Source organism: Peromyscus californicus, unplaced genomic scaffold, assembly GCF_007827085.1.
Source record: "Peromyscus californicus insignis strain IS unplaced genomic scaffold, ASM782708v3 Scaffold_8__1_contigs__length_139910024, whole genome shotgun sequence".
In the NCBI taxonomy this organism is placed as follows: Eukaryota; Metazoa; Chordata; class Mammalia; order Rodentia; family Cricetidae; genus Peromyscus; species Peromyscus californicus.
Genome location: NW_026294606.1, coordinates 41,577,605 through 41,599,308, shown reverse-complemented (window position 1 = coordinate 41,599,308; position 21,704 = coordinate 41,577,605). Strand labels below are relative to the sequence as shown.

Here is a 21,704-nt window from a genome sequence, read left to right as displayed (position 1 = left end):
CTTTGTGACCACAGTCTAGAAGGCGTGTGTTTTGTTAATCTCCTAGGTTTTTCTGAATTGTCAGAGCCTTCCCACGAGTCAACTGAGTTGCTGGGTAGAGGCGTGTGGATTAAAGAAGAAACAAGGATTCCGAACAGAGTTGGGAGGACTGCCAGTCAAAGCTGAACAGTCTCAAGTTTATTTCACAGCCTGCTTTTATACAAACTGAAAGGCTGAAGTAGAACAATGCACAGCACAGTCAGACTCTATCTTAAGAAAAAAACCATATCCCTATTCTGTCCTTGGAGTCAAGAAACAGGCAGTTTCCTTATCTCATCATGTGCCTCCTGCTAGCACCAGCAGCCTGCCTAGGGTTGCACATTAGCTAGATAATTTGCTCTTTCCCATGGGCTAATCAGGACATTCTCACAGCTCTCAAGGAGAATGGAGCAATCAAGCTTGAACTCTTTTGACTTATAAGTCAGAATGGACTCCAGATTCCAACTGAGTCATATGTGGGCCCCCACACTGAATCCACTCAAATTGACAAGATTAATATGACAACTGGTTAAGCCAGAATGGGATGTCACTCTGGACTGAACTGCCATCTCCTTTTCCATCTCTTATAGACCTATGTAATAGTTTTTGGGCTGAATTATTCACTAATGAAGGAAGGTAGAGTTAATTAAAAAGAAAATAACTATGGAAACTTTGTTTTTGTAAGTCTATAGAGACATTACAGTGGATCCCCAAATGCCTCTCACCCAGCTTCAACAATTACCATGTTTGTGTTATTTCTTTCCTTCTTTCTTTTTTGCTAAGTATCTGCTTCAACAAATCTCAGACATTGTATTGGCTCATCCATCTGTACGGGTATTTCAATATAAAGTTCTAAGGGATGACTTTAAATTATAGAGAGGCAGGAGAGATGTCTCAGTAGTTAAGATCATTTACTGTCCTTCCAGAGGACCTATGTTGGGTGGTTGTAATCAGACGGTTCTCTCCTGACCGCCAGTTCCTAGAGGCTGATATTACTTATAAATGCTTGGCTATTAGCTCAGATTTATTACTAACTACCTCTTACAACTTAACCCATTTCTGTTAATCCATGTACTACCCCAGGCTCGTAGCCTTTATCTCTATCCCATTTTGTATGTCTGACTCATTCTCCATCTGGCTCTCAACCCTCTCAGCTCTGCCCTTCTTCCTGTATCTCCCTTTGGCTTTCCTGCCCATCCTTTTTCTGCCTGGTTAGAGGCCAAATCAGCTTTTATGATGAACCAATGAGAGCAACACATATTCACATCGTTCAGAAGGACATCCACAGAAGTTAGTTTTTGCCAACTTGACAAAACTAGAGTCATCTAACAAGAGGGAACCTCAACTGAAAAAGTGCCCTTATGCTGACCTGTAGGCAAGTCTGTGTGGCATTTTCTTGACTGATGATTGATGTGAATGAGCTAAACCCATTGTGGGCTGTGCCATCCCTGGCCAGATAGTATTGGGGTATATAAGAAAGCAAATTGAACACACCAGGAAAGCAAGCCAGTGAACATCATTCCTCCAAGGGTTCAGCAGCATTCCTCCAAGGATTCTGCTCCAGTTCTCAACTTGGGGTTCTTGGCTTGAGTTCCTGCCCTGACTTTACAATGGACTGTGATTGGAACTTGTAAGGCAAATAACCCCCTTTTCTCCCCAAGTTGTTTTTGGTCATGTTGTTTATCACAGTACTAAAAACCCTAACTAGGACAGGACCTGAGTTTGAGTCACAACTGCCTGTCACTCTAGCTCCAGGGGACCTGGCATCCTCTTCTGGTTTGTACAAGCATCAGCATACATACAGACACAAATAAATAAAAGCAAATCTTATAAAAATGATAGTATCTGCCAGCGGTGGTGGCGCACACCTTTAATCCCAGCACTTGGGAGGCAGAGGCAGGCGGATCTCTGTGAGTTCGAGGCCAACCTGGGCTAAAGAGTAAGTTCCAGGAAAGGCGCAAAGCTACACAGAGAAACCCTGACTCAAAAAAAAAAAAAATGATAGTATCATTCTAACAGTTAAATTGCCAATAATTGCTTTCTATTACTGAGTTCTAGTTTTCCCCATTGTCTCGGCTGTAGCTTTTTGTTGTTGTTGTTGTTTATTTTTACAGTATTATGGGAAACTTACCAGAGATGACCACTCAGACAGAGCCTATAGCCAATTGAAGTCTTTATTCAGCTGGCTGGGACCATACCCAAGTGTTCTTGGGACCTAGGTATGGTCCGTAGTGTCCAGAACATGAGGTTTTTAAGGGCAGAGACTTCATTTCGGCATCTCCTTGGGCAGCTGCAGTGGGGACTTTGCAGAGTAAGCAGTTTAACAGAAACTAAGATAAGTGGTTGGTCACCTGAGGGGGATTCTTCACAAACAAACAGCTAAGACAAAGGTTATCTGTAGAAGATTCTGCACAAACAAGCAATTCCAACAAAGGTTAGGTAAGTTAGATAGGACATCCTGACCTTTGATTCCTAGAACAGAGGTGGGTAGTTTTCCCTGGGATACCCCAAGGAGATCAGATTCTCCTTACACCTGGAAACAGCCTCAGCAGGAATTTAAGATGGAGGAACTCATGCACTATCTTGCCCCCATCACAGCAGTTATTTTATTCTAATCAGGGTCGAAATAAAGTTTATCATTGCACCTGGCTGATCCGTCTATTGAGTTTCTTTTAACTGACGACAGTCTGCCTTTCTCAGATTTGGGAGTCTCTGCATCTTACACTTGCGCCTGTCCGTAGGTCAGGGCTGCAGAGAAACAGGAAGGAACGAAGTAGGAACGGGATGTCCCGAGGCTGGAGACTAGAGAGTTTCTGGAAGTGCACAGAGGCAACTTGGATGCTTGTCATGTGCAAGCTTTGTTGCTGAAGAGCTCAGAAGAGTCAGGACTCTAGTTATTTGGGCAGATGCCACAGCAGCGGCTGCACTGGTGCTTTACTGCTTACAATGTGTCATGAAGTGGCAGGAGGTGGGGGAGGGATTTCTAAATGGATGATTTTCTCTCGGGTAGTTTGACCTGGAGAGGAAGAAAAGAGAGCAGCAGGAAGAGGGCAGGACCAGGGGTAGGCATACTCTCCAGACAAGTGAGTGCCCTGCCTTTTTCGTGGTTTCTAAGAGGTACCAAATTTCCTACCACGTTCCACCTTTGCATTCAGCCAATGTACTTCCCAACCGAATTTTCGTGTCAGCATTGTGACAACTATGAAGGCAAGCTTTAGATTGGAAAGAATCAAAGATTCCTGGTAACTTACTGTACAAATACCACTACATCCTGGGCTTAAACCTCCACTCCTGTAGGACTCAGGGGCTATAATCCTTTCCTCAACAATCCTCCCTTAAGCGGAGGTACTGATAGAGTCACTAATGAGTTAATTCGGATAGAACCACTGAGAAGAGCATCCTAGATGGCCCAGGAAGTGGCTTGGGTTCCCATGTTTCCTGTGCTCCAGCCAGTGTCTGGATGTAGTTTATTTGCCCCGGGGCATTCGTTGAGAATATTTATTGTGGGGTTAGGGTGGGGTGCAGAGGAGGACTCCGCAAAGGCAAGGATTTTTGGAGAAACCTGTGCAGCTGTGCCTCTGGTTGTCCCGGGGAACAGGGGGAGGAGACAGGTCCATACTGAGTTCCCATCTTCCGAGAATCCTCTGAGGATCCACAGCTTGCAGCTAGCGTGAGCCTAGGCTTAGCACAGAATGGCTAGAGAGCCAGGAGGGAGCGCAGCCCTAAACGCTCGATCTACCCAAGAGGGGAATGGGCTTCTGGTGGTGAAGGTGGAACAGGAAGAGGCCTCCCCCTTGGCAGAGGAGGCCAGTTGGCTGGGCAGCCCTGGGCCCGACCGCTCCCGCCAGCGCTTCCGCGCTTTCCGCTACCCCGAGGCCGCTGGGCCCCGGCAGGCGCTGAGCCGGCTCCGGGAGCTCTGCAGACAGTGGCTGCGGCCAGATATGCACAGCAAGGAGCAGATCCTGGAGCTGCTGGTGCTGGAGCAGTTCCTGACCATCCTGCCAGGGGAGCTGCAGGCCTGGGTGCGCGAGCAGCACCCCGACAGCGGGGAGGAGGTGGTGGCGCTGCTGGAGTACTTGGAGAGGCAGCTGGACGAGACACCTCCACAGGTAGAAGGAACAGGTTTAGGGTCAGAGCCCTATGCTCTGTGCCTTCTAGAAACCTCAAGCAAGATCTGAGGGAGGCATTGCTTAGAGCCCGAGAAGTCTCGGTCTGAACTGGGAACCTGAGGCAACCAGCGAAGTGACCCGGACCCCTCAGAATAGTTAAGAGCACAAAGGAAAGGATTGGGAAGAACGCAGTCCCAGTGAAGCTCGGGTAGAATGTGTTGAGCAGAGTGGTGACAGGTTAGCTATGCACTTCTTAGCTCCTGTGCTGAGTAAGACCCAAGGACAGGGCGGAGCAAGCGATGCTAGGCACAGACGACTTTGTAGGAGTTTTCTTGGCTTGTCAACGTGACAGCATCTTCAGTGCTGCGGAGCTTCTGCCACCTTGCTTTGTTGTTCTCGTTGACCGTGGAGGGAAAGTCCACAGTTTTCTTAGCATCTGGAAAGGTTTTTCCTATCCAAATTCATGGACCCCTGGTAGAAAATGGGCTGGCTTTAACCTCTACCTTCTGGCCTTAAAAATACCTTTTTTTTTCAATTTTATGCACATCAACATGTCTCCATCATATCTGCCACCAACCCCTCCGCCCTCCAGTTTCCCCCAGCCACCACGTGTCCACTTTCCCCCTTCATACAACCCGTCGTCTTTATAACCTACTAAGTCCAGTTAGTGCCACTAGCTGGCATGTTGACTGATCATGTTGTTTGATCTTGTCCAGGTAACCAGAGCTGCACTCAGTTCCTGAGCCAGTAACTATGTCTTTTCCAGGAAGTACCATTTTGCAGTACTCTTCTCCATCCCAGGTCCTTTGTTCTTCCTGCCCTACCTTCCTTGAGGTTCCCTGAGCCCTGGGGACTAGGGGTTGATGTAGATGTCCTATTTAAGGATGAGCACTCAGCAGTCATTTATTCTCACGTCTTTGACCAGTTAGGAGTCTCCACATTAACTGCTGCCCGCTGCATAGAAAAGCGTCCCTTGCTAAGGTTGAGGGCAGCACTAATCTACACATGCATTTTGACCTGTTTTAGGAGATCTCTTCTCTGCAGCCTCCAGTGTCCTTGTGTCAGAGGACACGTGGTTAGAACCTTCTAACTGGTGACCAGAAGGCCAAGGTTCTGGACTTGGACTTGCTGTTCTGAGCCCTGTAACAGTAGAAAGTCAGTTCAAGTCTTAGAACTTCGTTCTCTGTAAAAGATGTAGGAAATTCTGAGCATCGTTTTGCTATCAACGTCTGCACGGAAACTAAGCTTTAATGAAGTTGCACTACCTATTATGTTCTGTGTTAGTTGGTTTCACAAACTGCAGTCAAATTTGTTAATTTCTTAAAAACCCTGTTGTGTAGAAATTACTATGTTTATCTTTCAGATAAGATGTTGATGCTTTTGTAGATTTTCCCATCGGCTTCCTAAGGGTAGAGAGGCAGAGCAAGGAAACAAAGTCATGGGTAATCCAGAGGCTCTGCAGCTGATCTGCCTGAGCTCCCAGTACAGCATTGCTACTTAGGAGCTGGATGACATGGACAAGCTGCTTAAACTAGGCCTCAGTTTCAGCTACAAAATTCCAAACAATTCCATAATTTACTGAGGGGGGGGGGTCCCTGCAGGTATCATACAGGGAAGTGTACCCCACAAAGAGATAAGAATGAAAATCGGGTGCAGATTGATTTAGTCAACCTGGATCAGACTTTAGGGAGTCTAAAACCAGGCTGTTTATTGAGAAAAGTTTCCTGGCATAATAAAATCCTCGTTATACACTGAAATGCAACTCAGGGTACATGTCATTTCTTCCAAGAAGATGGGTTCTAGACATAGGCTACCTGTACTAGCTTAAGGGCCTAAGGGTCTGGCCTGGTTTCAGTCTTACAGACAGCATAGAGGTCATTTGGGATATTAGTCATTGTGGGAGCTTGGGGGAGCCTCTGGTTGTAAGGGTCATTTACATTACTAGCCACCTCCGGTCTTGGTTGTAAGAGCTTGATAAGGCCTGCCCCAATAGATAACACAGATCACCAGGCAGTTAATAATTTCTAATTCTCAGCTTTCTGGTTAGAAGAAAAGGCTTTTCATCATTCCCATTGGAAAGACAATCCTGTATGCTTAACATTTCTGGTTTCTCTGGAGATCTGTGGGTGCAAGGACCTTCACACTATGTTCCCATTGTTTCACAGGGCTGTCTGTATTTCAGTGAATTAACATGCTTGAAGCTCTTAGAATCAGTGCCTGATAATAGAAAGTCCTCACAAAAAAGTGTGATGGGAAAGTTTGATTGAATAAATAAAAGTAAATGAATGACTTTTAGGTTCCAGCTCGTGAATGGAGTCGAGAACTTCTCTGCTGCAAGGTGGCATTGTTGACGCCATCCCAGAACTCACAAAGTAGCCACTCCCAGGCGATGAAGTGCCTGCTCAAGCATGAGTCTCAGGAATCTTTGGAGTGTTCGTCCTTACAAGCAAGAGGTGAGAGAATGTTTGTGAGTGTGTGTGTGTGTGTGTGTGTGTGTGTGTGTGTGTGTGTGTGTGATGGGAGGGATCCAACTCAGGGCCTTGCATGTACTAAGTGAGCATGCTACCATTGAGGTACCACATTCCCAGTCCTGCACTGTGCAAATTATAATAAAGACTTCATTTAGTTTCATTTAATGGTCACCTAAAAGATGGGTCTATTTGACAGTTACTTTCTATGTCCACCCACCAATTAATTCTAAGACTGAAACTCAAAGGGAAATAAACAACAATAACAGAAAACTTTCCCTAACCAATCTTGTGAATGCTAAGATGTAATTAAAATTGATATCTGGAAAGAATTAATCTAGTTTTAGCAATATACTGATCTCAGTTTGTTTAGTGTGTGTGTGTGTGTGTGTGTGTGTGTGTGTGTGTGTGTGTGTGTGTATTTGTATATGTGTGTGTGTGTTGGTGTATGTAGGTATATCTTTGGAGCCCTGTCTACCATAGCCATTGGTGTTTGACACCGGGAATAGTGCCATTAGTAAAACTGAATTTTTGCTCTGATAGATCTTAAATTCTAGTGATAGCAGAAAAATCAATAGTGCAATTTTGAATGTTCAAGAGTGCTACAAAGAAAATAAGGTACATTTTGTAAAGTCAGAGCATCCCAGTGTCTTAGTTACTTTCCTATTGCTGTGATAAGACACCATGGCAACTTAGAGAAGAAAGAGTTTATTGGGGTCTTGTTTACAGTTTCAGAGGGTTAGAGTTCATGACCATCACGGTGGGTGGGGAGGGGGTATGGCAGCAGGCATGGCACTTGAGTTGTAGCTGAGAGCTTACATTTTGATCCATAAACATGAGGCAGAGAGAGCTACTTGGGGATGGTATAGACTTTTGAAACCTTAAAGTCCACGCCAGTGACACACTTCCTCCAACAAAGCCAATCTTCCTCATCCTTCCCAGACAGTTCCACCAATTGGGGATCAAGTAATTCAAACCATTTGAATGTATGGAAGCTGTTCTCATTCAGTCCACCACACCTAGAAATAGTAGAACTGATGTAAATGAAACCTATTAAACCTTGTAAGGCATGGAGGCTGGATTCCAGAGTGGTCTTATCCAGAGCTTTCTTCTGTCTTAGTGATCCAGGTCCCTTGGCTAGTTCAGGGGTGCAGGAGCAGGGAAGAGTCTATGATAGCTGCCAGGCCCACTCCACCACCCCAGATGAGCTTCTTCCCATCTCCAGCATTCAGGATCTTCCTTACTGTGGGTCCTCCCATTAGGTCCTTGTGGTGGTTTGAATAAGAAGGGCTCCCATAGGTTTATGTATTTGAATGCTTAGTCGTCAAGGAGTAGCACTGTTTGAAAATGATTAGGAGGTGTGGCCTTATTGGAGGAAGTATGTCACTGGAGATGGGCTTTGAGGTTTCAAAAGCCCACGTCAGACCCAGAGCCTCTGTTTGCCTACAGATCAGGTTCTCCAGCAGCACACCTACCTGCCGCCACGCTCCCCACCACAATGAAAATGGACTAGCCTCTGAAACTGTACACAAACCCCAGTGAAATGCTCTCTTTTACAGGAGTTGCTTTGGTAGTAGTGTCTCTTCATAGCAATAGAACAGTGACTAAGATGGTCCTTTCTCTACAGTTCTCCATCTTCATCCTAAGTTTACACAGCAGCAGCAGTTTTCATTTTGGGCTCACTTAAGGGGACTTTTCTGTTCTATGGCTGCCCTAGAGGATTCTCTGTGTTCTCAGATCTCTTCTAGCCCATTTATTGCTTTGGTCAGTCCCCTCATTGGTGGGTTTCTTTTTTAACAAGGACAATTCAGGAAATGCAAATTAAAGGATGTGTGTGTGTGTGTGTGTGTGTGTGTGTGTGTGTGTGTGTGTGTGTGATAATGGTAGTTTAGGTGTTTTGTTTTGTTTGTTTTTGGTAATGTTCGGGTTCCAGCTGAGGGCTTCATATGTTCTAGGCCAGCTCTCTGCCGCTCAGCCATTGCAGAAGCCTTATTTTGTTGTTTTAAAGTATAATAAGGTATACTCTCAGCGAGGGACATAAAGACTGGGATTCTACCCTCAAAGACTTATAGTTCGAGGGGACAGATACAGCACGTCCTTTTGGGCTACTAAAGTGGTGATTATATAACCTAGAATTTCACATTCATTCAGTTTTTCACATCCTGCTTGAAGTTATCAGTGTTTGGGGTGGTAATACTACTCACTACTTTTTTTCTTGATTTTTTTTCTCACCCCAGACCCAGATTTTATTTTATTAAAAAAAATTAATAAAGTGCGCCCTCACCTTCAGTTTGCCAGATCAAACCACACCTCTTTGGAAGCTTGGAAATGGTTTCACAGAACCTTGTTTTCTAAGCCTGCTTACCTCCTGCACCAGTTATAGATTCATAGGAAAGCACTTACTCTCATGCATGTAGTAGTTCCGACTGTTTATATAGCCATGTGAAAGCACTTACCTTAACTCATGCAGTATTTTTCACCGTTGACTGTTTCTTTTTGAGACACGGTCTCTCAGTATAGCCCAGGCTTGACTTGAACTGAGATCTTCATTGTCTCCCAAGTGCTCGGAATACAGGCATGCACCATTGTGCTTGGTTAAGAGTTTTGTATACAGAGTTAAGTAAGTGGAGATATGCCTTAAAAGACTTGTCCCCTTTTCAAGAGCCCCTTTAAACAGTTTGTATGTACTGTTTCATGTGCCCTGGTTTGGGAGTGTGAGAAGGAGGTACAAGTGGGATCAGTTATTTTTTTAAGAGTTGCTGACCTTCTCACGTGGGTGGACAGAGCAGGATTAATCTCAGATGACTCTCTATAGAGATGAGAGGCAGGAGAGCTCTGGTATCCTAGTTCCTTGGAGAAGAACTGACAGGCACTATCTGCTCCCAAAGTCTTTTCTTCTCTGTATTATTTGAGCCAGGTGGTGGTGGTTCAGGCCTTTAATCCCAGCACTTGGGGGGCAGTGGCAGGCAGATCTCTGTAAGTTTCAGGCTAGCTTGATCTACAGAACAAGTTTCAAGACAGTCAGGGTTACACAGAGAAACCCTGTCTCGAAACACCAAAACCAAACCAAAACCAAACAGAAACAGAAAATAAGCAAACAAGAGCTATTTGATTCTTAGGAGCAGTTTGCTGTGTTTGGTTTCAGAATTACCATTTCTGAGTCCTGTTAGTGCCCAGCTGTGTAACTAACTCTTTAAACCCTCTGATCCTTGCTTCGTTCTCTACTAGGGGTCCACCAGGGGGAGGGAGCAGAAGCAAGTGCGTAGGGTTGGACAGCAGTGGGTCTATGGAGGTAGCACTTTGGGGAGACAGTTTAAGTGTTACAGCTCCCTTTATGCCAGAAAGAGAGGGAGATAAAAAGACTGGGAACAGTGCCTGGGGCATCACCTAATTTGCATTGAATAGCACACTTCTATCATAAGCTCCTAGTACATGTCATAGTTATCATATGTGAAGAATGGTCCTATAGTAAAGCTCCTAGCACAAAGGCTATTCACCGTATGAGCAGCGGGGGAGAGCTCTAGAAGGGAACTATGCCAAGGCTCACACTAAAGATAAATCAGGCATCCAGGCTTAGGGACAGCTTTCAGACAAGGTGAGGCCTCTGGGCCTGGAGATCTCTAAAAAGGCAGGTAGAGAGCAGGAAGTCTTGCTGGGGAAGGAGTCCTCCATGTTATCAAGCTTGGAGAGAGCTGCCAGGCCATGGTATGTGGTGATATTTTAACTGTGTCCCCAATAAAGTTTATCTGAGGATTAGAGGAAAAAGCTAGCCAATATATTAAACACAGAAGTCAGGTAATGGTAGCACACGCCTTTAATCCTATCATTTGGGAGGAAGGGATCTCTCTGGATCTCTGTGAGTTCAAGGCCACACTGGGAACAGAGCCAGGAGTGGTGGCACAGGCCTTAAATTCCAAAACTAGTTAACCATAAAGGTCTGGAGGTCTGTACAGACAGACAGGAGGTGATGGAGCTGGGCAGGAAGAGGAGGTGATGTAGCTGGGCGGAGAGAGGAAATGAGATGGCAGAACAGAAAGGCATATAGGCGTGGGTATAAGGAAGTAGATCTCTTTGGAAGCTACAGAGGCAGTGAGGTGAGGTTAGCTGTGGCTTTTTCTATTCCTCTTGTTGTGCCCAGATCATGACCCCCAGAGAGACCACCAAAGATGAACATGCCGGAATGCAAAAGCAAGGTTTAATTCTGGATATCCAATACAAGCCTAGGCAGGGACTTCGTCCAATACATCCAACGCAGTGGAGGCTGGAGGAAGTGCCCGCCTGTCTGCAAGCTCTGTTTTTAAAGGCAAAAGCCACAAGGTTACATCATTTAGGGGTGCTAGTATGGGTACAATTCTGATTGGCTCGCTTCTAGGGGCTTTCTAGAAATCATGGCTTAATCTTACTTCTAAGGGAGTGGTTACCCGCCACCATTTCTCATTGGCTGCCCTCAGGTGGGGACATTTCTGTGGTCAGTTACTCTGGAAACCTGGGAGAGGACATTCCATAGTCCGGCAGTCATTACCTCGTGACTACCTTGTGACTCTGTACTTTTACACTTCCTGGTTTCTGGAATCTGAACTGACTGGTTTCAGTAACTAATGGCCTATTCCCAAAAGGAGAAATCTTAGGCCTTAATTTTAGGGTGAAAGCATTTTGGTCTTATTTCTAAGATGGCTCATTTTGGTCTCACATTCTGATCTCTCAGGTTTTAACCCCAATATCTGGCTTCAGGTTTTTTATTTATTAAGACCTTTTAAGATTCATGTTACGGGGTTGGGGATTTAACTCAGTGGTAGAGCGCTTGCCTAGCAAGCACAGGCCCTGGGTTTGGTCCTCAGCTCCAGAAAATTAAAAAAAAAAAAAAAATTCGTGTTACAATGGTAAACTACAACCTCTGACCAGCAAGTCCTCCTAACAGGATACTTCAGGAAGTGGGCCACAAAGTCACATTCTGGGAGTCTAGAGGTGACCTTAGGTGCTGGACCTAAGTCCCTGGCCTTGGAGGTGAGAGCGTCAAGTCACAGAGTTCTTTGATGGTGCCTCCAACTTAGAACCCCCTCGTCAGGGATTGTTGGGAACAGAGGTGACAATGCATACCAGCCACCCATGACTGATCTGTGGGAGTCTCTGCCTTCTTAGTCTCTTAGAACATGTTTCAGAATCTTTTACTTGCCGTTTCTGTTGCTTTTGTGCAGCCTTTGGTATCTAATCTTAGATGCCTGTCTCAGCCTTATTATTGGTAGAGCCCATGCTCTCACCCCTCCACCACATCACAGTGCCTCCTTTCTCTAGGCTTCTGACCTAAAGCCTGTCTAGAGAAGACGGGAATACAGAAAAATATTTTTAGAACCTACTATTCTAGACACTAGAAAGGATTTATAAAGTACAAAAAAATGACACTTCTCATGTTTTATTAAATGATTGTCAGGAATTTTTGTGCTGATTGGTTGGCCACTGGGTTTCATGGCCTTGGTCCTTATCACATCTCCCCACTTTCTGTTTTTCCATTTAATCCCAATTCCCATCAGGTTTTTGTCCTCACCAGCACTCCTGTTCTTCCCTCTATTCTCACTCTTATTTCTGCATTGAAATATTAAATTTAAATATTAAAATGTTAAAATAACATAATTTAAATTATATTAAAATATACAGTTAATAATTAATAACATATTAATTTATTTATTAAAATAAACGAACTATTAAAGATTTAATTTAAATATGTGCCCTTGGCATTCAGAGAGCTCTGTAACTTTTGCCTCCCAGCTGCTTTTCTCAGAGCTTTCTCCCATGCAAAGCATAGTTAACACTTGCTGACAATTGTGTTTCAGGCCTGGAAATGGAGACCGAAACCAGGGACTTGTCTCCAGCTGAGGAATACACAGAACAAAAGCCTGAGCAGCCAGTGTGCTTCCTGACTGAAAACACTGCTCAGGTTCCTGCAGGTGCAGAAGCCAGTGAGCAGGAAGGCAAGTCACAGACAACACAGAAGAATGCCACAAGGAGTAGGCGACACTATTGCCATGAATGTGGAAAGAGTTTTGCTCAAAGTTCAGGCCTGACCAAACACAAGAGAATCCACACTGGAGAGAAGCCCTACGAATGCGAAGACTGTGGGAAGACCTTCATTGGGAGCTCTGCGCTTGTCATTCATCAGCGAGTTCACACTGGCGAGAAGCCATATGAGTGTGAAGAATGTGGCAAGGTCTTTAGTCACAGCTCGAACCTCATCAAGCACCAGAGAACCCACACTGGGGAAAAGCCCTACGAGTGTGATGACTGTGGGAAAACCTTCACCCAGAGCTGCAGTCTCCTTGAACATCACAAAATTCACACTGGAGAGAAGCCATACCGGTGCAAGTTGTGTGGCAAAGCCTTTAGGCGTAGCTCCCATCTCCTGAGACATCAGAGGATCCATGGTGGTAAAACTGCCCACAAGCCTCTGCATGGAGAGGCCCGGGAAGGTCAGAGTAGGGTGGAAAGCCAATGGGATGATACTAAAACTCCCGTAACTCATCAATGCAATGAGTGTGAGAGAAGCTTCACTCAGAATAGAAGCCTTATTGAACATAAAAAAATCCACACTGGTGAGAAACCCTACCAGTGTGATGCATGTGGAAAAGGCTTTACCCGAACTTCATACCTTGTTCAACATCAGAGAAGCCATGTGGGGAAAAAAATTGTAGCACAGTGACTGGTATGATACCTGCCAGAGATGGTGCTCACTTGTCAGTGAGCTGAAGATACTCTGGAGCCCTTACTAACTGCAGAAGTGGGGATATTGCCAATACACACCATCTACTGTTAGTTGTTATAATCTGGCTGAGGTAATTATCTTTTATGTTCTAAAAGTAACTGGAATTAGACTCATTAATAGGCAGATATGAGAGTGTTCTCTTGATGAGGTAGCACTGAAGTGTTTTGTTCCCACTCTTTGGATCTACAAGGCCTTCTAGAACAGTTGCCCTTAGCCCGCACATCTTTCTCCTGGTGGATGGTTCCAGAGTTTGGGGCATACTCTTCTTACTATTTGTTTGTCAACATGAGGCTTTCATGCTTTGGTCAGATTCCTGAGGTCTTGGCCTCCTAATGTGCCTTGTGTTAGTAAACATTTACCACAGGGACTGATGAAGTGAATGATCTTTAAAACTCTAAAACTCTGTGTCTAGATTTCTGAAAAAGTTCTAACATGGGCCATTTGTGTTTGCATCTAATTTGCTGAGGTTCTAGACTCTGAGTCAGTCCTACAGATTTCATACTAAGTATGTAATGTTACAGAATTTGAGTTGGTGATTCCATGTATCTTCATGAAAATAAAGAGTACAGTAAGAATGCCTTAAGCAACATCTGAAGACGTAGGGAGACTTCCTGTCCATAAAACTCCATTAGTGCACATTTAGTTTTTCACTCTTTACAGTAAAAATTTTTAGTCAGGTAAATAAATAGCAATTCTATCTTCATAGGACAAACTATTTAATTAGAATTTCTATTGCTGTGAAAGGCACTATGACAAAAAGCAACCTGGGGTGAGTGGATGGGGGTTTATTTCAACTCACAACTCATTTGTTTCCACTCCATCACTGAGGGAAGTCAGGGCCGGAGCACAGGGCAGGGACCTGGAGGCAAAAGCTGAAGCAGAGGCCATGGAGGAATGCTGCTTACTGGCTTGCTCAGCCTGCTTTATTCTAGCACCCAGGACCACCAGCCCCGGGGTAGCACCACCCATGGTGAGCTGGGCCTCTGACATCAATTATCAATCAAGAAAATACCCCACAGACTTGCCCTACAGGTCAGTCTGGTGGCAATATTTTATAAGTCCAGGTTGCCTTTTCCCAAATGACTATTTTGTGTTGAGCTGACATAAAACTAGCCCGCACAATAAATGATGGCGCAGTTGATGTATTGTCTATACTGCTCAATGTATCAGTTACTTTCCCCAGGGCTGTTATCAGAAACCTGAGAAAAGCCACTTAAGGGGTAAAGGGTTTGTTTGGGTTCAGGCTTTGAGCTGATACATTGTGGTAGAGAAGCCATGCTGGCAGAAATGTGAGTCAGCTGGTCACACTGTGTCTGAAGACAGGAAGCAGAGATCAGTGCTGATGTTCTGCTGGCTTCCACTTTTTTTCCTTTTAATTCATTTCTGGACCTCAGGCCTCGGGATGGTGCTGCCCACATTCAGGCTGAGTCTTCTTTCTGGATTCACCTTCACAGACATGCCCGTAATGTGTCTCCTAGGTGATTTAAAATCCAGTCAAGTTAACAATGAAGATAGATAATCACACTCAGCATCTTGCTTCTCACTTTTCCCGTACCTTGGCCCTAGCCAGATTTTAGCACATATTTTGTATCCCTTTCCTTTTGGTATCAAACTGAATAAAGGCTATGCTAGCTGAGCTCAAATTGCCTCCAGGCCAGAAGCTTCACACCAAATAGTCATCCTCATTATTTATGCCTTCAAAACTGCCCTGTGGGTTGGAGAACAGTAAGTGATGGGTGAGGGGTATTAACCCCAGTGGAGACTGTAGGAGAACACATGTCTGCTAGGAAGCAGGTTGAGAATCTTGGATGGAAAATGCTCCACAGGGTGAACCTGGAAGTCATGGCTCAGTGCTCTGTGAGTTAGTCATAAGAAGTAAGGTTTTCTAATGATAGCCCACATAGTTCAACCCAATCGTCTGGTCCTTTTTGTGAAATGACGCCGTGCTTTGGTAAATCATCAGCATGCTGTTCTTGTCTACTCCAAAACAGCACCTGTTTATGAATTCCTGTTTTGAAGTCTCATGAGCTGACTTCTGGCTTTCAAAACTTAAGGGTTCTCCCTTTAATAATGCCCCAGAATCCTCCATTGCCTTCATTATCCCGTCATTTCTGCCTTGTTAACACTAATTGAGCCTTCCAAAATTCTCTAGACTTGACCATGGAATCTTCTGGAATTTAATTTGTTTCTCACTTGTGCTGTCTTCGTGAAGCTGCTCAGCAATTACTCTTCCCCTTTAGTATTTTTCTAGGTTCACCTGTTTAAAGCCAAGTTGAGACATGGTATCAAAGTCAAGCAGATTTAAAATAAGTTATATGACAATAAATTAAAAAAATATTTGCTTTAGCCCTAAAACTTCAATACTCAAATTCTTTATGGACTACTTGGCTTATTTTTTTTTTGGTCTTTAATTTGCTTGGCTGTTACCTGACTGTTTGTGAAGTCCTTTTATAAATCAGAAAACTTGGTGCAAGTGTGACTTACATTAACCAAGAAGCCCTGTACCTCCTTTAGGCTTCTGAGCCTAAAGCCTCTCTGCAGAGCAGGGAAATATAGAAAAGTGTTCACTCTTCTAGACACTGAGATTGACTTATAAAGCACACAAAAATGCTACTTTGCATGTTTTACTAAATAATTTTTAGGAATTTTGTGTTGACTGGTTGACTATTCAGTTTCATTTTTCCAACTGAAATGAGACAACCTATCGCTATTCGTTTCCTTCTGTTCCTTTCTTTCTCATTTATTTATGTTTGTTTTATGTTCATTATTTATTTATTTATTTATTTATTTAGAGTCATGTGGCCCTGGAACTCCCTATGTAAACTAGACTGGTGTTGAACTTACAGAGATCTTAGTACTTGGATTAAAGGCACGTGCCACAATGCCTGATTTGTAATGTTTTTATTTATTTATTTTTTTGTCAGATTATCTTTGGATTGCCAACCTCCAAATAATGACATGGAGACTTATTATTAATTATTGTAGTTATTAATTATGAAAGCTTGGCTTATTTCCAACTGCCTCTTATAACTTAATTAGCCATTATTTTTTAATCTATGTTCTTCCTTGTGGCTCGGTTACCTCTCCTCAGTATGGTTCAACTTTCTCCAAGTCAGCTGGTGAAATCCATGTGCCTGGATTCTTCTTCCTTTTCCTCTCTCTCCCTAGAAATCCTGCTTACTCTCTCCTGCCTAGCTATTGGCCATTCAGCTCTTTGTTAAACAAATCAGAAGGCACCTCAGCCAAGACATAGCTTCACAGTGTACAGAAAGATTATCCCACAACATGAATTAACTTATTCATTTTCCTGTCTCTTATTTGAGTAAGAATTGGTTGTGGTACCTTTCCTCTTCTCCGGTAGAATGGTAAGAACTTTCAGTGAATGACCCATCTAAATTTCTTCTTTTTCTCATTTTTAATTTTTTTTTTTTTGTGTGTGTGGTGCTGGGATTTATCCCAGGACCTTGAGTATCTGAAATGTCCTATCACAGAGCTATCTTCATGCCTCTTTTTGCTTTTTATTTGGGGACAGGGTCTCACTTCTCACTAAATTGCCCAGACAGGCCTTGAATTCACTCTGTGACCCATGCTGGCCTTGAACTCACTTTGTATCTCAGGTTGGCCATGAACTATTGATCCACCTTCCTCAGCCTCCTATGTATCTGGAATTGTAGATTGATATCACCAGGTCCAGCTAGATTTCTTCATTGTCTTGGCAAGGAACATATATTCCTGTGAAAGGTTTTCTCTGCCTCTTCCTTTACTGGATAAAAGAAATAGGAGTCATAACTTACCTCATAAGGTTGTGATCATATGCTTATACAAGCAAGAAGTGTTATGTGAATATTCTGGAAATGCATATTGGTATAGAAATGGAGATGAAACAATTTGTTATCTAAAACCTCTGTTAGAAGTATGTTTGTTAATTGTATTTATAGGTTTCTTATAGCTTTGTGATGGTGTTGCTCTTCTTGCAATCTAGTTTGTGTGATCATCTTCTTAGAGATCAATAATGAGGACTTCAACCACTAAGAAACTTAGATATCTATTTTTCTCCTTCAATTCACCTTTGTTTTTCCTGTGATGGTCAAAAGTAGGTTTGGCAGATTCATCTGAGGAAGGTTTGTTTTTTTGTTTTTGTTTTTTCCAGTCAGCTTTATGTACTGTCTGCACATTTCAATAATTTCTGCCACAGAAACTTGTTCCAGATGACTTGCTTTTTGTGAGCGTTATGTCTCTGTGAGAAATACTCTGACAAAAGCAGCTTAGGGCAGGAAGGGTTTGTTGGACTTTCGGTTCCCGGGCACAGTCCATCCTTGTGGAGCGGTCCGGGTTGGACTTTCGGTTCCCGGGCACAGTCCATCCTGGTGGAGCGGTCCGGGTGGCAGGAACTTGAAGTAGCCAGTCATACCACATCCACTGTCAGGAGCAGAGAGCAAAGAACCAGCTGGAGTTCCCCACGCTTACACATTTCAGAATTCCCTTCCTAGAGGATGGTGCCACTCACAAAGGGTGAATCTTCCCACCTTGATTAACATGATCGAGATTATCCCTTGTAATAAGCCCACAGGCCAACCTAATCTAGACAATCTTTCCTTGAGTGTCCTGGAGTGATTTTAGTATCAAGTTGACCAATAAAACTAACTGGCACATTGACTATAGAAACATGTTTTTTGCGTTTGTGTCTACTCATACTTTTTTCATGGTTTCTGGGGTTAGTGATTATTCCCTGTTTACAACACCAGTCAATCAATCCAAGATGCTGGAGTTTGAACACAGCAAGTTTCTGTCTTCTTTCTCGATTAAGCGTTGAACACAGAGAAGTCAGGTGTGGTAGTACAGGACCATATTCCCAGTGTTTATGAGATGGAGGGAGGAGCTCAGCTTCATGGTAAGTTTGAAGTCAGCCTGGGATGGATACATGAGAGCTTGTCTCGAAAACCAAAGAAACACAAAAAGATGTCATATATTCTTACCCACTCCGTGTGTTTCCTTATTAGAGTTTAGGTAATTATCTAAAAATACATACATATATATATGGAGATATATGATTATATATCTTCCAAATCCTTGAGGTGTTCATTTGCTCACTTGTTGCTTTTGAGAAACCAGTCCACCCACTGCTTAGTCAGCTGTTAGATCCACACAAAGAGAGTGTACTACCTTGCCTAAGACTACGAAATTCTCCATGTTCTTCCTGCTGCCCCTCAGCATCCCCTTGTTGCTAGAGTTTTCCTGCCTGGCCCACAGTCAGGGCAAATCTCTCTCACCCGCCAGTCCCAAGCCGCTCAAACCCGATCAAGTAAACACAGAGACTTATATTGGTTACAAACTGTATGGCCGTGGCAGGCTTCTTGCTAACTGTTCTTACAGCTTAAATTAATCCATTTCTATTAATCTATACCTTGCCACATGGCTTGTGGCTTACTGGTACTTTACATCTTCCTTATCCTGATGGCGGCTGGCAGTGTCTCTCCCACCCAGCTTCCTGTTCTCTCAATTCTCCTCTCTGTTAGTCCCGCCTATACTTCCTGCCTGGCCACTGCCAATCAGTGATTTATTCATTGACCAATCAGCAACACATTTGACATACAGACCATCCCACAGCACTTCCCCCTTTCTTTTCTTAAAAAGGAAGGTTTTAACCTTTACACATCTCCAAAGTCAGCTTGGTATATTTGGGAATTTGGGCGTAGCTTTTCTTACTACTTCCTGCTAGAGGGGGGCGCTGTATCTTCTGGGGAAACAAAGAAAATTTTAGGATCATGGAGTAGTCCGTGAGGCTGTATCATCTGAGCCAGTTGCCTTGAAACGGTTCTGGATGTTGGATCATCTGGGCCATGGTGTCATCGGAGACCTTTCAGGTGGTCTTGGCTGGTCAAACCTGATGTATCTTACTCTGGAACAAATCCATAGCCTCTTGCTTTCTGTGGAAACAAAAGAGACTCTTTTCCAAAGCAACATATCCTTACATCCAAATTTTGAAGTCAAAGTATCTTTAAAATATACATACTGGTTTAACTCAGCTTCCTTTACAATCAAATATCTCTCTGTAGTTAAGAATCCCAAAGACAACACAATCCAGACTCTCTGTGTAATAGTCATCTCTACGTGGCTTATGTTTTATATTAATTTTACTGTCTCTTTAAAGACTTTATTTTTTAAAACCATGTATTTGTTTCTGTAACTGTATATATTACCTTTTTAATCTCTTTCAAGCCTATGTATATTTTACACACATTTTAAACTATTACATCTGAATCTGTCTTATTGTGAATCTATTGCCTTAAACTGCAGCAGCTGTGGCTGCTGGCTCCGCCCACCTCAGCTTCCCAACATGGCGGCGGTAGGCTTACCGCCAGCTCTAGGAGCTATGGTGGGTCTATGCTTTTATCCAAGCAGCGTGTAGCCCAGAAACCTCTTTTTTTGTTTTGTACTAGCAAAGGCTAAATCCACCAAGCAGCTTAATGTGCCACTTGCAGAGGCCTCATTCCCGCCATACCGCAGGTCAAGCATGCACACTAGGAACCCACCAGTAGCTCAAACCGGCAGCTGCCGCTCATTTGAGAGAGACAATTAGGAACTGTTTTTAGCACCGTTTTAGAATCTTTTCTCAGTTTTTAGGTGGAAACTCTTGCCACCACGTTGGACGCCATTTGTTGCTAGAGTTTTCCTGCCTGGCCCACAGTCAGGGCAAATCTCTCTCACCCGCCAGTCCCAAGCCGCTCAAACCCTTTCCCCCTATAAAGGCTGCATAATCAATTATCATCAGCTCTCCTTTCTGCTTTGTTGACTGAGAGTGCATGTCTACAAAAACCCTTTGGGAGAAAATGTGACAACATCCTATGTATAAATAGACCAAAGTGCAGAAATGCCCTCTTAGATATTGAATACACACAGCATGGTGGACCCAAAATTATATATAGACATTCTTCCAGCTTGATCTCTGTTGCTGTAAGAAACACCATGGGGTGGAAAGGGTTTATTTGGCTTATACTTTCAGTCACAACCCAACATTGAGGGAAGTCAGGGCAGGAACTGGAAGCAGAAACCACAAAGGAATGCTACTTATTGGCTCCCTAGTTCTGCCCTTCTTAAAGTCCAGGCCCACCTGCCTAGGATTGGTACTGCCCACGGTGGGGTGACCATCCTGCATCAATTGGCAATCAAGAAACTGCTGCCAGGCATGCCCGAGTGTTGTAGGACTCTATCAGAGTCACTATACCTAGGGTGAACATTAGAAGGCACGGTTGTTTTCTAGAAGTACTTAGACCTTGAAGGAATCATTGTGGAAAACAGTGATTGTTTTCTGTGATTTGTAGAACTGTTTTTCTGAGGGAACTTTACAGCCTTTGCATGACTGGCCACAAGACCGGCCTGGCACACCTGGAGCTCTTGGACTATTGGGTACTGTAAATGGTATGCAGTAAGACTGAAGTGGTGGGTATTGCTAATGTTTTCCTGCCTGGCCCACAGTCAGGACAAACTCTCTCACCTGCCAGTCCCACAGCCACTCAGACCCGACCAAGTAAACACAGAGACTTATATTGGTTACAAACTGTATGGCCGTGGCAGGCTTCTTGCTAACTGTTCTTACAGCTTAAATTAATCCATTTCTATTAATCTGTACCTTGCCACATGGCTTGTGGCTTACTGGTACTTTACATCTTCCTTGTCCTGATGGCGGCTGGCAGTGTCTCCCTCACCCAGCTTCCTGTTCTCTCAATTCTCCTCTCTGTTAGTCCCGCCTATACTTCCTGCCTGGCCACTGACCAATCAGTGATTTATTCATTGACCAATCAGCAACACATTTGACATACAGACCATCCCACAGCACTTCCCCTTTTCTTTTCTTAAAAAGGAAGGTTTTAACCTTTACATATCTCCAAAGTCAGCTTGGTATATTTGAGAATTTGGGTGTAGCTTCTCTTACTACTTCCTGCTGGAGGGGGGCGCTGTATCTTATGGGGACACAAAGAATATTTTAGGGTTATAGAGTAGTCCATGAGGGTGTATCGTCTGAGCCAGTTGCCTTGAAACGGTTCTGGATGTTGGATCATCTGGGCCATGGTGTCATCGGAGACCTTTCAGGTGGTCTTGGCTGGTCAAACCTGATGTATCTTAATCTGGAACAAATCCATAGCCTCTGGCTTTCTGTGGGAACAAAAGCAGAATCTCCTTTCCAAAGCAACATATCCTTACATCCAAATTTTAAAGTCAAGGTACCTTTAAAATATACATTTTGGCATAACTCAACAGCTTTTACAATCAAATGTTTTTTTGCAGTTAAAAATCCCAAAGACAACACAATCCAGATTCTCTGTGTAATATCCATTTTTACGTGGCTTATTTTTT

The 21,704-nt window shown here is 43.7% G+C and overlaps 1 protein-coding gene across 3 annotated transcripts in view; it reads left to right on the top strand.

Moving 5' to 3' along the window:
* Positions 1 to 3,451: 3,451 nt before the first annotated feature.
* Positions 3,452 to 21,704, top strand: part of LOC128104745 (zinc finger protein with KRAB and SCAN domains 3-like) — a 31,075-nt gene continuing 12,822 nt past the window's right edge. For 2 of the 3 annotated variants that reach the window (XM_052729770.1, XM_052729768.1), the window contains exons 1-3: positions 3,452 to 4,127; positions 6,424 to 6,580; positions 12,424 to 13,419. In XM_052729770.1, coding sequence (XP_052585730.1) covers positions 3,711 to 4,127; positions 6,424 to 6,580; positions 12,424 to 13,286 — 1,437 coding nt within the window. In that variant the 5' untranslated portion in view covers positions 3,452 to 3,710 and the 3' untranslated portion in view covers positions 13,287 to 13,419. Of the gene's footprint in view, positions 4,128 to 6,423; positions 6,581 to 12,423; positions 20,790 to 21,704 lie in introns of all 3 variants that reach the window. The other variant, XM_052729769.1, reaches the window with a different exon arrangement.